General features: G+C 43.5%; 1 protein-coding gene across 2 annotated transcripts in view; it reads right to left on the bottom strand.

Annotated features, from left to right (window-relative positions):
• Window positions 1–13,281, bottom strand: part of nr6a1a (nuclear receptor subfamily 6, group A, member 1a) — a 118,930-nt gene that overhangs the window by 27,185 nt on the left and 78,464 nt on the right. The window contains exon 1 of one of the 2 annotated variants that reach the window (XM_086313195.1): window positions 10,149–10,329. The exons of the other annotated variant lie outside the window; for it this stretch is intronic. Within the exon in view, the coding sequence (XP_086169321.1) occupies window positions 10,149–10,164 (16 nt within the window). The 5' untranslated portion in view covers window positions 10,165–10,329. Of the gene's footprint in view, window positions 1–10,148; window positions 10,330–13,281 lie in introns of those variants that run through there. 2 annotated transcript variants of the gene reach the window in all.

The following is a 13,281-nucleotide window of genomic DNA, read 5'->3' as shown; positions in this document are numbered from 1 at the left end:
CGATCAGCTGATCGTTAAGCAGTTTCATGATTGAAGTAGCAGCCGGAGAGCGAGAGGCAGTCGCTCCATATATCGCTTGTTAAGCTTAACGCAGGAATGCTTTACAAACATTCAGAGATGGACTTACACACTTGCTTTACTTCTCTCGGGGATAACTTTGTCGGAGATGAAATGCCGGGTTGCTAGCGAAGCTCCACATGCTATCCAGACCACCACAGGTCCCGCATGCCACAGCCGCTCTATCACGTGATGCATACTGCTCCGACGTGCTAACGTTCTGAGGTGAGTTACGGCGTGTTGCAAGTTTTGTGAGGTGCTTTCGTGATATTTAATGGATCGGATTACATTTTTTATTTTTCTCCGATATCCGATCCAGTAATTTAGGTCAGTATCGGACCGATACCGATACGTAATATCGGATCGGTCCATCTCTAATAACAAAGCACCGCTCGGGTTCAGATAAGGGAGGCCATTCCTCCCAATCATGCCCCTCCAGGTCTCGCTGTCGTTACCCACGTGAGCATTGAAGTCTCCCAGCAGGATAACAGAGTCTCCAGGTGGAGCACCTTCCAGCACCCCCCCAGGGACTCGAAGAAGGCTGGATACTCCGAACTGCCACTCGGCGCATAAGCGCAGATGACAGTCAGGACCCGTTCCCCGACCCTAAGGCGCAGGGAACAAACCCTCTCATCCACCGGGAAAAACCCCAACGTACCGGCAGCAAGCCGAGGGGATATTAGAATACCCACCCCAGCCTGCCGCCTCTCACCAGGGGCAACTCCAGACTGAGACAGAGTCCAGCCCCTCTCCAGGAGACTGGTTCCAGAGCCCAAGCCATGCGTAGAGGTGAGCCCGACTATATCTAGCCGGTACCTCTCAACCTCACGCACTAACTCAGGCTCCTTCCCCACCAGAGAGGTGACATTCCATGTCCCAATTGCCAGTCTTGGCAGCCGGGGATCAGTCCGCCAGGGCCTCCGCTCCTGGCCGCCACCCGGCACACAATGCACGCGACCCCTATGGCGCCTCCTGCGGGTGGTGGGCCTGCGGGAGGATGGGCCCATGTCTCCTCTTCGGGCTGTGCCTGGCCGGGCCCCATGGACTAAGGCCCGGCCACCAGACGCTCGACCTCGGGCACCCTCCCCGGGCCTGGCTCCAGGGCGGGGCCCCGGTAACCCTATCCCAGGCAGGGTAAACTGTTCACTGTTTGTTTGTTTTACTACTATAGTTTTGCTGTACTTTTAGTTGCTTTTGCAGACTAACACATTTGGATCCTCTGGATCTGATTGGTTGAAAAGTTTTGAAATGGGAAGCTATGATATGATCATAACTGACCTCAAAGATAAAGAGGAAGAAACAGCACAGAAACAGAAACACTGGCTCTGAAATATTAACATTAACAAACAATAATCCTGTTATAGGCTTTACATGAAAAGTCCTGCAATTCAGGTTCATAACAGACACTGTGACCTTTCACTGACGTTCAACATATTAAAGCATTAACACATAAGTGCCAGTGAACCTGAATGAACTGCAAAATGTTCATACTTTCAGATAATCAGTGCAAAAACAGAATAAAACAACTTTTAACTGCTAATTCATTAAAACTTGATAATCTTCAAAAAACTGATTATAATTTTTTTTTCTTTTCCTAACAGCTCAAATCAAAACGTCTACTATTACTCCAAGTGAATGTAGCCGCTCCTCAGTTTCATTAACTCTCTTTATGGGGAGACGAGCACAGTGACTGGGTGAGCTGCTGAGTGTTACTGGATGGAGCACTGGTTTATAAAGAGGTTCATTTAAAGCAGTCAGGCACAAACTGGCTGTTAAGTAAGTGGATGTTCAAGAGTGATGCACCAAACGTACATGTGCTGTGACACAGGGCGGATCTTTTCACTTCAGTTCTATGTTGTCAGCAGCAGTGCACCTGTTGCAAGGTGACAAGCTAACACAATATGGACACACTCAGAGCAAACATGCTGTCCTAACATCTCCTTACTCTTAATCTCAAACAGTCTTACTCATTATTATAAGTGCAAAAAAATCGAGTGCGTACATAAAATGAACACTGGATTCATTAAACGTGCGTACCTGCCTATCCTGTTTGTATCACCATGACGATGTTAGCAGATCAGGATCTAAACAAAGGGCTTTACATTACTTCTGTAAGGAAACATGGTGTGGAGGGCGGAAACATGGAGGCAGGAAAGCAGCAGAAAATGTGACAGAAGTAACCAAAACACTGCTGTCCGAGTCGGAAGCCCACAGCGTTCCAAAGTGTTTCCAGGACAGTGAGCACAGTGTGAGCCGGGAACACAAACTCACTGCAACCAACCATTCTCCCAGGTACTACCAGGAAGTTAAGACTCGGATGAATATCGATGACGGATAGTTTATGATAACAAAATACTAGCAAATATACAAATTAAAGGGTAAAAGCTTACACTAAAGGTGTCTAACATAAGGCACGGGGGCCAGAACCAGCACAACAAAGACTCCCATGTGGCCAGGGCTGCGCGATATGACCATAATGTCATATCGCGATATGACATTTCTTATCCCGATAACATATACATCACAAAATAGTTTCTTTTCTGTAAATGCAGTGAATCTCAGGCAACTCGACTTGTGTGACGTGTTTTCAGCTGGGCGTCGATTGTAAGTGCCATTTATAGTTACCTCATGTTTTTATCTGAGGTGATTTGTTTGATGCATATTCAGAAATTTGATGTTTGAGAATAGTGTCGATCACAAACAATAGCATAGTATGAAACAATAGATGTCTACATATCGTCATCTGACACATATCATTATATCGAACAGCGCTACATGTGGCCAGCTGGAAGTGTTTGAAAATGTCACGAAAGTTTGAACTTTGAATGGTGCTGCAAAACCTGGACAATATCCAGGTTTTGCAGCTTTTCCTATTTAGAAAAGTCTAAACTCATCTCCACCAAATTAGTGAGGAAATATATAAATGACAGGAAAGTTCATGTTTTTCCTATTTAGAATACAAATATTTTCTTTGAATTTACAAAAACCAGATTTTTATTTTTTATTTTTTTTTAATATATATATATATATATATATATATAAATAAATTCTTGGCTAAATCTATTTGTTAGTTTTTTGGTGTGATGTTACACATAAAACGATGACTCTAGTCTCTCACAGTGAACTTATTCTGCTGCTCGGTATCGACACACACAAAAAACAAGTGTGTGTTCCACACTGAAACTTGGATTACTGAACGACTATATGAAATCTTACTACGATGTTTGAAGCGTCTGCATAGAAAAACTGAATAAACTTTGCTGAGATGACTCAGGTGTGAAGTGATGGGCGGTTCAGGCAAACTTCAGTCTGAATAGAAAGAGCTTCACAGCTGATGAGCGCCGCAGAGCGACACCTTCGTGAAGAATAAAGACCCAACGAACTGTTGTTCTTCTAACAGCAGCAGCACAAATTCAGCCCAAAGAAAAAGAAAATAAATCCTTCTACTGTACTGTGGCGCCATAAAATGTGGCAGATCAAATACCTCACAGTGTAACGTATGTGTCGTCACCTCCTCGGCCAGCCATTTGTCAGCCCGAGCGCCCGTTAAGAGAACACATTGAAACCACATATTTCACTGGCCACCCCACGTGAAACACCCAACTTCCTTCACTGAGCTAAGAACACAATAGCTATTAGCTGCCTTCATTCAGGCTTATTTGCCAAATCTCTCACCCTCTTTCAAGTGCATGGCCGCCATATAAAACAGAGCGATTCACACCTTCACACACTTGATCTCGCATGTCACATCATATGGCTCCTCCTCCTTCTGCCAGCAGATGACTGAAGTTAAATATTCATGACTTTCTAAATATAATAGTTGACCCTGACATTTCTGACATGCGACTGAACTCTTCCCTCATGGCTCAGGTCTCAACTGAAAGCGAAAACAGACATAAAAGCAACAGGTACTGAAAAAAATCCGCCTTTCAAAGTAAAAGCATGTAAAACCAAAAATGCCTGTAAGTGCATGCACATAACAGTAAAACTGACGTCTTCTATCATAAAGCTCGCTCACATTACCAACCAAATGTGTTCAGTGTTTCTTTATAGACGCAAAAAAAAAAAAAGTTTCTTACAGTTTCCGATTGCTTTCCAGGAAAAAAAACATTCAAGTAAAAATAAGAAAAAAGAAAAAGATAAACTAAAAAGATAATATCGTTGAGTATTATGCCACGTGTTTTATTAGAAGATAGAGTGAAGGACAAACAAAATGTTTTTGAATGTCTGAGGACCATTTTTGAACTTTATTAGGGATTTCATATCTTTTGACTGTGACAAGGAATTTTTCAGCAAGCAAAATGTTACTTTGGTTGATGAATTTTCATTTATGTGGATTATCCATGTTCGGCTCAAGAGAAACTGATGTTAGCTTTTTTATCTTGGTGGCTCGCTGTCTGTTTATTTGGTTTTTATTTAGGGCTGCCACGATTAGTCGACTAGTCACGATTACGTCGACTATCAAAATCGTCGACGACTGATTTAATAGTCGAAGCTTCGTTTGAAGCTTTGTAAGATCACAAAAGACACAGGAATAAGTGGCAGGATTTAAGAGTGTAATAACGGACTGAAACAGAAGATGGCAGCACTGCATGTACAAGGATGCCAGCTGCCGTTAAACCCGAAGAAGAAGCAGCAGTGTCCGGTATCGTAGCTGTGTCCAAATTCAGGAACTGCATCCTCCTGTGCCTACTTTTGTAGGCCGATTACGTTACAGCAACACGACGAAGACTGTCCACATTCGAAGACTCCGACAAATGCGGCCGACAAATGCGTCCTTTATTTCCCCAGATTTGAAGGATGGGTTGCTTCGTGGCCCAACCTATCCCAGAATTCATAGCGCGGCCCAGCTCAGTTTCCAACAATGGCAGCAGCTAGTTAGTTTTAATATTACTTATTATTCTTTCTGGGTCACAAAATAAACATTTAACATATTTTCAGGCGAGAATGTAGCTGTGTAAACCTCAAATATCTGCTCAGTTTATCAGGACACCACATATTTTCAAAAGCGCTCCGACGTTTTCGGAGACGTCTGTTACCCACTAGCTCGATAGCGAGCCGGGGGCTAGGTCACTAGAGCCGTGAGAACACCGGACTCCCGGCAAATCATTTTCAAACCCACCGCCGTCTTTCGCTACTCAGGTTAAACATGATATATGAGTCACTTAGATAACTTAAAAATGTTATTGTTTGGCTTTTTTTTTTTAGTATTTTATTTGTTCCTGAGTAAATCGGTTTGGCTGAGATTAAAGTTATAGTTTTTACACAGCTGAATAAACATCAAGCAGACAACTGATTATCAGAAGTGTGAGATGCTCCAGAATTTACTCCGGTGTCCTGTTATAGTTTAGATAGCAAGGAGTTTATTAAACTTCACCGAAACAATCTGCAAATGTCATTAAAATTTAATAAACTATCATCTTGTCTTTATTTTTAGTTAGCACATATCTTAAACACTTAAAGCTGTAAGCTAATGATAGTTATATGAGCAGATGCTGCCGGTGCAATAAGCTGTACGTTTTACGTCCAATGGATGATGATCTTACTAGTCGACTATCACAATAATGGTTTGTGGCAGCCCTAGTTTTAGTCCAGATCTACTAAAAATTCTTAACAAGAGCGTTTCAGAAAATCAGACAGTGCTTAGATAATCTGACCTCAGCTTTTAATCTCGTTCTGATAAACAATCAAACTAAAAGTGCTTTTGTCCTGTAGGAATATTTTCATAGTTCTCAGAAGTCATTTTAAGATTTTGGGTAAAGGTGTAGGTGCTCTACGGAGGAATGATATAAGTGTGAAGTGACAGCGATTCAACAAGTGTGTCCACGAGCCGCAGATGGGCCAAAGTCATTTATAACGGGTGGATGGACTTTTTAACTTTATGATTTATTTAGCACGACTAAATTGAAAACCTACAATAATAAGCTGACAAAAAGTGTATACACGTGTTTGTGAAAATGTGCTTTTTTATCTTTTGCTTATAATGCAACACGATCCTACTGTTAAGTGCTCCTGGTGCATGTTAAGAGACTGGGCCAGCAGAGGGAGGGGCAGGGAAAAGCTGTGGCTTGCGGTTGCAGTGTGGGAAACGCAGTGTGTAGAACGTACTTTTGAGTTTGACACTAATGCTGGCACGCTAGCAAACATCACGCTGGACTTTAACTCCAAGAGAAGCTGCCATCATCTCCACACATGTACACAACGACAGCTTGATAACCGTTTTGTGTTCGAGGCTTGATTAGACAAACCGTTGTGGAGAAAAGTGACACAGCAGAGACGTATTGGTGTAACAGTGAGGTTTTGCATGAGATTAAAGCCTTCTGCAGTTGAAGTGCAATATTTCTCATCCTCTCAAAGGCTCTTTTCAGAAATGTTCAGGTTATCACAAGGTCATAAAAGGCGAGGTGACGATAAATTTCCCCCCGAGGTGACGATAAGGAGTCATAAAAGCACTGCTTCATCTTGAACTCCACCCTCTCTCTTCTTGGTTACAAGAACCCCCAATGCTCTGTGTCAAACACAGTCACCCCCAACCCCCCAGGGCTCATTAAAGGCTGCATTGTTTCCCAGGGGTCAGCCTGGGTTTCATTCCAAACTTTAACGCAAACCAGGAGATGCAAGTCAAACATTGTAGCCCTGTTCAGTGTTAAACAAGCATCACCTGCATCTCCTCACTGCTCCCCGTGAGTTCCAGGAAACGTCCACTGTAATAAATATAAAGAGTCTGAGCGAATGAGCTGAATGTGCACGAACGGGGCTTTTTCAGTAAGAATGGTGGATTCCTGCAGGAAGGTCCCCAGGTTTGACCCTCTTTGAGCTGCATCATGCTGGGAACAGAGATGTATCGTGGCCAAATCTCCCTTTTGTCCACATCCCACAGACACAAAGGCTGATGTATAGTGTAAAGCGGCCTTTTGAGAGGCTGACAGAGCAGTGCCTGCCAATGAAGGGTTTTCTCTTCAGGTTTTTGTCTCAGGCTTTCCATCACAATCATGCCCAGCTGAGACAGGGATCGGGGGTTGCAGGAATCTGCTGTACTTTTCCGCCGCCCTCCCTCTCTCCCGTCCCTCAGCCTCTCATTTTCCTCTTCGTATCTCTTTTTCTTCTCGAGCTTATCTCTCCTACCTGGGGCTCGAAGGAGGGGAGGATGTGTCCCGCGACTATGACAGGAATGTACATGACCACATTCACAGAGGTTAAAGGCATGCCAAGACCCTTTGGGACTCTGATCTGACATTCCTGGCGGCCGACACTGTGATGCTAATCTTGAAAGCGATGTGCATGCAGTTGCAGATTGAGCTCATCAGCGAGAACAATACTGACCTGTTGACATTGCTGTCTTGATAATATACACCCACACTCAGAGGTTACGTCATTAGCATTGAGTAATACCACACCAAAGTTAGGCTCCATATTAATGTAATGCTAATGTCAGGAGCATGTAATGCCACTCTGTTACATTCTGTGGGGAAGAGACCACAGGAGTCTGACTCATTGTCTCGGCTTTGTTTTCATCTGAAAGAGATTTGAAATGTTTATTTGGCAAATGTTAATTCCACATAAGGTCTTGTGTCTCCGTGTAAAGTGTGCTGGTGTTATGTTTTTTAAAACATATATGCATGTTAGTAAAAGGCTGGCAATACTCTACTTAAGCTTACCAACTGAACTACTGATAAGCCTTCTATGGTTTAACGAGCTTTAAGAATTTAACTTAACAGAAAAATTGTTTTTAATTACATATTCACAAACAATCCTAACCCTGTAATATGGTGAATATTAAGAAAGTTTGACCTGTTTGAAAGATTCTAACAGAAAAACTGTAACACCAGGAATACAGACGTCTTATTTTATCTCTGTATTAATGAAACATCAGGTAAATATCAACAGTGTTTCACTATCAAGTCCTTTATTATGCAGCTGCTTAATGCTGCACAAAAACAACACTGACGGGCTGCTTTCTCACAGAAGGAGGAATCATTGGAAGTCTTACAAGCTCCCAGTTATTACAGTCATGAACTGCACAGAATAACCAGGAAACTCGTGTCCGACTGAATATTTCCCTCAGCCGCTCTTATTTTCTTTTTTATGTAAAAGGAGCTGTGTGTTGAAAACAAACATTGTTATCTCTGTTGCCATTAAATGTGCGACCGATGTTCAAATGTTGCTGCTAAGTACATGGAAACATCCACCATGTGACCGCTGAGCCACGCAGACTGAGCCCAGCGTTTAGACGTGATGATGTTGATAACCTGGTGACCTGTTCTACATGTGAGTCCATAAACTGCTAAGACTTGTTATTTAAAAACACATTTATTCCTCGTGCTTTTCCCACTTCTTCCTATATTCCCTCATGTCTGGACAGTTTGTGCCATCTCAGGAATTTGCTAACACTTGTGATAATTTGATACATTTTTCTAAAAGGTTTTGTGGAAAAGTATCCAGAAATGCACGGGAGGAATGATTTGTTGGAGTCTCAGATGTGTGTGTGCTCATCTGCACCTTGTTCCTCTCTCATTTGTGTTGCAGAGCATTGAAGCTCAGCTTGTTTGGCCCTGAGCTTCTTTTTTTTAATGACAGGTCTAACTTGCCAGTTCATGCTGATGCAAACCATGTGGGAAGTTTCACAGCCCATGCCCTGCGATACACAATTGCATAAAAGTGCTAAATCTGCTGTGTATTAAAATACGGGACCTCCTAAACACAGTAGGATGACCTCCCGCTCCCATATAACACAGAAAAGGGGCCAAAACATTGTAAATTTGCCTGCATTAAAAATCAGTTGCCAGTTTTGCCTCGTTTGAAGTAAACACATCGCTCTCTGTAAATAATCCCAGAGGCAAAAACTGCATTTGCAAATCATCAGATAAGTTTTATCCTGTTGGAGTGTGTGTCTGTGTTTGTCCTGGGGGAAGGGTGCAGGGGCAGTTGAAATAACACACCCTTGCAAAACAACAAGAAAGCAAAGATGCACAGCGTGATGGAGCTGGCGTTTGGCTTCACGTGGCCAGGGAGAGACGGCGGATATCTCACAGTGAAATTAGGGGAAAAGCAGTGGTTGCATTGAGAAGCGTCTTTAGCCGTGTTATAGATGAGCATTACAGAGTCACAGCAGTCCCTGACCTCCCCCCACTGTTACTATTGATCTTCACACAGCCTCTGCCCCCTTCATCCACATAAACAACCTCTTATGCTTGCTTTCTCCTTCATGATTAGTTTGGGCTTAATACAATCCTCCTCACACACAGAACTACTGCCAAACAGAAGGTGTTGGTGTTGAGGTGCAGCAGTGCTATTTAACCCTAATTCAGCTTGAGCACAAACCAACCAGGCTGAGGGGATTAAAGGAGGGGGAGGGGATCAGTACAGTAGCATGCTCCCTCCACATGCCAAACCAAAGTCCTTAAAGGAAAACATCGATCGAAGGGCCAGAAAGCGCTGTGTCTGTGGACCTCCGTCCAATTTGTCCCAAGCTGAGCTGAAACGTTATGTGACCGAAGCCCAAAAAGACACCCTCTCACGTGGGGCTGATATTAAGAGTGAGAAAGGACCCCATTCCAAATTCCTGTGATACAAGGAAGGGAAGGAGGAAGGGAGGAGCAGCGGTGGTGTGGTGGGCGGAATTAAAGTGTGGAAAGTGCCAAAAACCAGTTTGTTGTTTTTGACATTTCCTCTTGTCCCAGCACACAACACCATTTGCATAAAACAGCCAAAAGGAAGAAAAACATATCAAGTGAGCAGCACATATGGAGGTGCACCGTGCAGCTGCAGCTACGTCACAAGCAGCACATAAACAAAGTGCTGGAAGCCAGCGAGGCTCTGACAAGCTGGGCTTTCTCTGCTCATTAGCCCGGCCTGAAAATCATTAACTAATTACAGCATAAAGGCCTTATCCTGCCAACCTGCACACAAGCAGTACGCATCACACTGTTCATTCAGACTCGAAATATTAGACAGAAACCAACAGTGACGATCAACAGTGCTGCAGTTTGAGTTTCATTCGTACATTTCAAATATATTCTCAGTTCCACTCAGATGTAGTTGCACTACTTGTACGTGGGACGCATTCAGGAAAGAAAGTGATCCTTGCTTACCTTCCCATGTATCCATTTCATGCTTCTCCCAGTCTGCCTGGACCCCATTCAAGCATGGACTCTGCTAAAGGAAAAAGCCACTGGGCCTGCTCTCCACATTGCTCTCGGTTTCTTTGCCCGGCTCCTCTGTTCTCTCCCCCACCAACCTCTTTCCTCGACAGCCTGCCCCTCTCTGACCGCAGAGAGATCAGCACTGGTCACTTTACTGCCTGGTCACATGACCGGCAAGAGTTCAAGCCCCCGGGGTCACCGCTTGGCTTGTGGTCCAATGACAGCCAGGGGTTATCTGAGTGGAAATGATAGTCCTATTTTCACTGGCGTTCAACAATGCTGCCCCCGCCCTTTCTTCCCAGCCCTCACACCCAAATTAGCCTCCCCTTTAACTCCCCTCTGGCACTTGGGAGGAGGACGTGCATGCCCTAGCATAAACACAGGTTCAAGCTGGCAAAACACAATGACATTAACTAACTGAAGCGCTCAGCGAAACAGGGGAAGCAGGTTAAAGATTCACACCTTGCTTGGTTACAAAGTGAGCACAGCAGGAAGCCAAACAGCAGCGCACGGAGACACTTTGTGCTCCTGCACGTTCCCACCTTCCACATGTTTTCATGCTGAAGCTGCCCGTCCGACCTCTAAACCTCACTAATGCTGCGTGGATTAGAGTAAGGATGGTAACCAGGAGCCAGGTTCTGCTTACTGATTTCACAACACGGTGGAAATATTTATTATCTGATTATGAGTCGTTTAGCAGGGTCAGCAGGAGTTTAAACAAACACCCTGGTGAGAGCTGCAACATCCCAGCTCCATGTTGGCCTTCCTTACCATTAGAAGTCAACCAAACCATGTTAGCAGCACTGAAAACCAGTTAGATTAACTGGAGCTGTCCAAAGAGAAAGCACGGGCGACAGTAATCGATCATTTAAAATTTGTTTTTAGAATTTAATTCATTTGGGAAAAAGTAAAACATTTACAGATGTTTTTTCATTCTTGCATTTTCCTCTCCAAATCTTCTATAGATATCCTAATAATAGGACCACTGCTCTCATGAAGTATACGCCCAATATCACAGGAGCCCTAACGCATCCTTCCCTGTTATCAGCCCCAAAATCCACTGTGGGCTGAGCTCTTCTTCTCTGGATGACCTGCTGAAGTTCAAGCATCACAACGTGTTACTTAATTGTTGCTCTGAGTATTTCAGAATCTGCTGATCTGTGAACCAAAAAGGAGCATTTGCCTCGTGATGATTTATTTCTCTGCATATTTGTTGAACCTAAATGTTTCAGATCATCAAACAAATTGTAACGTTAGAAATAACCAGAGTAAAAACAAAATGCAGTTTTTATTTTAAGTTATTCTAAGGTGTGAAAAAGTAACTGTGACTGATGCAGCTGGAGGGCCTGTAAAATTCATCGCAAAGCATCTCAGTCTGATTCAAGTCCAGACACTGATACGAGCGCTCCAAACGCTTCAGTTAGTCAGAGGTGAACGAGCGGAACTGACGCCCAAACTTCTCCCTTCAGAGAGCAGAATTCATGGTTCCATCAACTGAATCACTACACAGTTTGATAATGTGTAAGAATATCTGTGTGTTACAGTAACAGTGGTTGGGCAACAAACCCAAAATCTAACTGAATCTGTCAAGAAGAGAGAGAGAAAACCTAAAAGTGTGTCGTCTGCTGGATATCAAACATAGCTGTGCACCTGACCAGTATATTTGTCCATGCACGTTCGAGGATTAAAATTCTTCACCAGGGGACAAACGTAGAGAAAACCATCCTTAACCTGCAAATTTTACACGTGCAGATTTTTGCTGCAGATTTTGTGGAGCTGACAAGATAAAACCTTTGTTCTCATAGCAACCCTTTATTTACTTTTATAGTCCTGCTTAAGAGACATTTTCAAAGGTTACGCACAGGAAACACAGCAGCACACAGCGTCTCCTCGGCAGGAAGAAGAACTTTAATGCTAACAGACACAGGCTGTGTTGGTACACAATATTTTTACTCCAAGTGGAATCAGCTCGATACTGATGACAAATCAAACCTGCGCCGTGCAGTGGGGGAGGGATGTACCACGTGTCACCCTTGACCTTAGCAGTTATCCTCCCACAGCATAATGACCCCTGTTGCCTTTAACCTTGAAGTCAATGGGAGACAAAACAGCGCCAAGCGCCCTATCTGTGGTCACGGGGAGGGAGGCGCTACCTGGGATGGGCCTGGGAGACTGTGTGTGTGTGTGTGTGTGTGTGTGTGTGTGTGTGTGTGTGTGTGTGTGTGTGTGTACAGCTGATGATCATTCTTCTATAAAATCTCTTTTCTTAAACAGATAAATAATAATCAGCAAAAATGTGTTTTTAGATCTTATTTATTCCGTTTTTATTTAACAGTTTCTGGTTTTTCTGCCCCTCAGAGGTCCAGACTGTCTTTGACACAGACCACACATATCTATGCTGCTTGGCACTGAACGTGCGCCACGCTCACATTTTTATTAAATATATAACTCAAATCACACCGAGTGGAACCGAGCACAGACTGACTGCACAGCCAAACGAACACAGACATGCAAAACATTAGAAGTGCCTGTATCACATGTGCATCTCTGACAGTTGTGTAGCTTTTGTGATGCATCCGTGATGCAGTTTCACTCTTTGCCTACTGAACACCTCACAGGCTCACTGCTGAGACACAAACGCAACATGTCTGTTGCTCATAGGGCAAATAGCAAACACGCCCCTGTCTCCCATGTCTGGATCTGAGTCGAGGTTAAAGTTGCGGTACATAATAAGTGTAGTAAGAAGGGTTTGTCTGCATGTGCACTTATTTAACTTTACCTTTGAGCCTGTGTTAAACTGACAGTGCATGGGTGCAGCTACAAACTTGAACAGGTGATCTGAGGAAGGCTTTAGTGATTTATTTAGTGTTATCAACTTTCTTTGATAACAATCTGGGTCTTTACACAGACGTGCTCTTAAAGAGCTTTTGTGAATCCACTATTACAGAGTATTTAGTATTTATGTTGTTGCAAATACAGTTTAAGTCTCACGTTAAGTCCTGCACTGCCTGTACTCTTTTGTTCAGCAGCCTCAAACACTTCCTTTAATGAGTCTGTTTTGGAGTTTTTCCTTCCCACTCTT

Source organism: Aulonocara sp. 'chitande type north' Nkhata Bay, linkage group LG12 (assembly GCF_057382095.1).
Source record: "Aulonocara sp. 'chitande type north' Nkhata Bay isolate Kocher_YH1m ecotype deep benthic linkage group LG12, A_spYH_male_GT1.1, whole genome shotgun sequence".
NCBI lineage: Eukaryota > Metazoa > Chordata > Actinopteri > Cichliformes > Cichlidae > Aulonocara > Aulonocara sp. 'chitande type north' Nkhata Bay.
The sequence above is the reverse complement of the archived record's forward strand: the minus strand, read 5'-3'. Positions and strand labels throughout refer to the sequence as shown.